At 41.9% G+C, this 1369-nt stretch overlaps 1 protein-coding gene across 1 annotated transcript; it reads right to left on the bottom strand.

Moving 5' to 3' along the window:
- Nucleotides 1-412: 412 nt before the first annotated feature.
- Nucleotides 413-1165, bottom strand: LOC127079152 (uncharacterized). The gene is made up of 2 exons (XM_051019572.1): nt 853-1165; nt 413-756 (listed from the first exon to the last, which is right to left on the bottom strand). Exons 1-2 carry the CDS (start codon nt 1163-1165, stop codon nt 413-415), a joined length of 657 nt encoding a protein of 218 aa, XP_050875529.1.
- Between the last annotated feature and the right edge of the window lie 204 nt (nt 1166-1369).

Below are 1369 nucleotides of genomic sequence, written 5' to 3'. Positions count from 1 at the left end.
CAATTATATCGATGCCCCATATAGAAAAGGGCCATGGGAAAGTTAGAACATTCAACGGAGTCGGTGGCACAAAGATCTTATCACCATATATCTGGCACTTATGGCATCTTTTCACAAAATTGTAGCAATCAACCTCCATTGTCTTCCAATAATAACCAGCCCGGAGGATCTTCTTGGCCATAGCAGGACCCTTTGCATGTACACCCTCACAGCCCTCGTGTATGGACTTTATGATTGTACAAGCCTCGTGTCTATCCATGCATTTGAGTAGTACGAAATCATAATTCCTCTTGTATAGTACATCACCATTTAGGAAGAACTTGGAAGAGAGTCTTCTCAGATCTTTCTTATCGGTAATGGATATACCCTCGGGATATTGTTGTTTCTCCAAAAATGTTTTGATGTCATAAAACTAAGGCTTATCGTCAGGATCAACCTTAATTGCTAGACAATGTGCTGGTTCGTCTAAGTGGTCAATCTGGATGGATGGTGCTTCATTCTTCCATTTGACTTTGGACATAGATGCCAGCGTGGCTAGAGCATCAACTAACTGATTTTCTTCCCTAGAAATATGGTGGAAGGAGATTTCATCAAAATAGGGCATCAATTTTCTGATATGCTCTTTATAAGGTATCAACTTGCTATCCTGAGTCTCCCAATCGCCTTTCACCTGACTGATTACCAGAGCTGAATCACCGAATACCTCAAGAATTTTGATTCTCAAGTCGATTTCCGCCTCTAAACTGTAGATACATGCTTCATATTATGCCATGTTGTTAGTGCAGTCAAAACACAATCTAGCGGTAAAAGGAAGGTGGAAACCAATTGGAGAAGTGATAACAACACCTATACCATGACCTCGGGAATTGGAAGCACCGTCGAACATGAGCGTCCATCGCGATCCTGGTTCGGGGCCTTCCTCAGGGCTTACCTCGAAGCCTGGCATAGTGAAGTCTCTGCGAAATATGATGTCTTCATCTGGAAAGTCAAACCTTAACGGTTGGTACCCTTCGACAGGAAGGTGAGCGAGATAGTCAGAAAGAACACTCCCTTTTATTACTTTCTGGGTCACATACGATATATCGTACTCGGTTAATAACATTTGCCACCAGGCGATTCTACAAGTAACAACAGGCTTTTCGAATATATACTTTATCGGATCCATCTTGGATATCAATAAAGTAGTGTGGCAAATCATATATTGTCTCAGGCGTCGAGCAACCCAAGTCAAAGCACAATAAGTCTTCTCTAAAAGTGAGTATCGGGTCTCAGATTTAGTGAATTTCTTGCTGAGATAGTAGATATCATGTTCTTTCTTGCCTGTGTCGCCGTGTTGACCCAAAATGAAACCCATGGATTCATCCAGTAC

The sequence above is a fragment of the Lathyrus oleraceus genome, chromosome 5, assembly GCF_024323335.1.
Source record: "Lathyrus oleraceus cultivar Zhongwan6 chromosome 5, CAAS_Psat_ZW6_1.0, whole genome shotgun sequence".
NCBI classification, from domain to species: domain Eukaryota; kingdom Viridiplantae; phylum Streptophyta; class Magnoliopsida; order Fabales; family Fabaceae; genus Lathyrus; species Lathyrus oleraceus.
Note: the sequence above shows the minus strand (reverse complement) of the source record. Positions and strands in the feature narration are given on the sequence as shown.

What these genes read in the sequence shown, in the direction of transcription:
- LOC127079152 (XM_051019572.1), bottom strand. Translation starts at nt 1,165, where the DNA reads ATGGATCCGATAAAGTATATATTCGAAAAGCCTGTTGTTACTTGTAGA. An exon ending in TTCCAATTCCCGAGGTCATG is followed by an intron (nt 757 to 852) that starts GTATAGGTGTTG and finishes CATAATATGAAG; the next exon opens with CATGTATCTACAGTTTAGAG.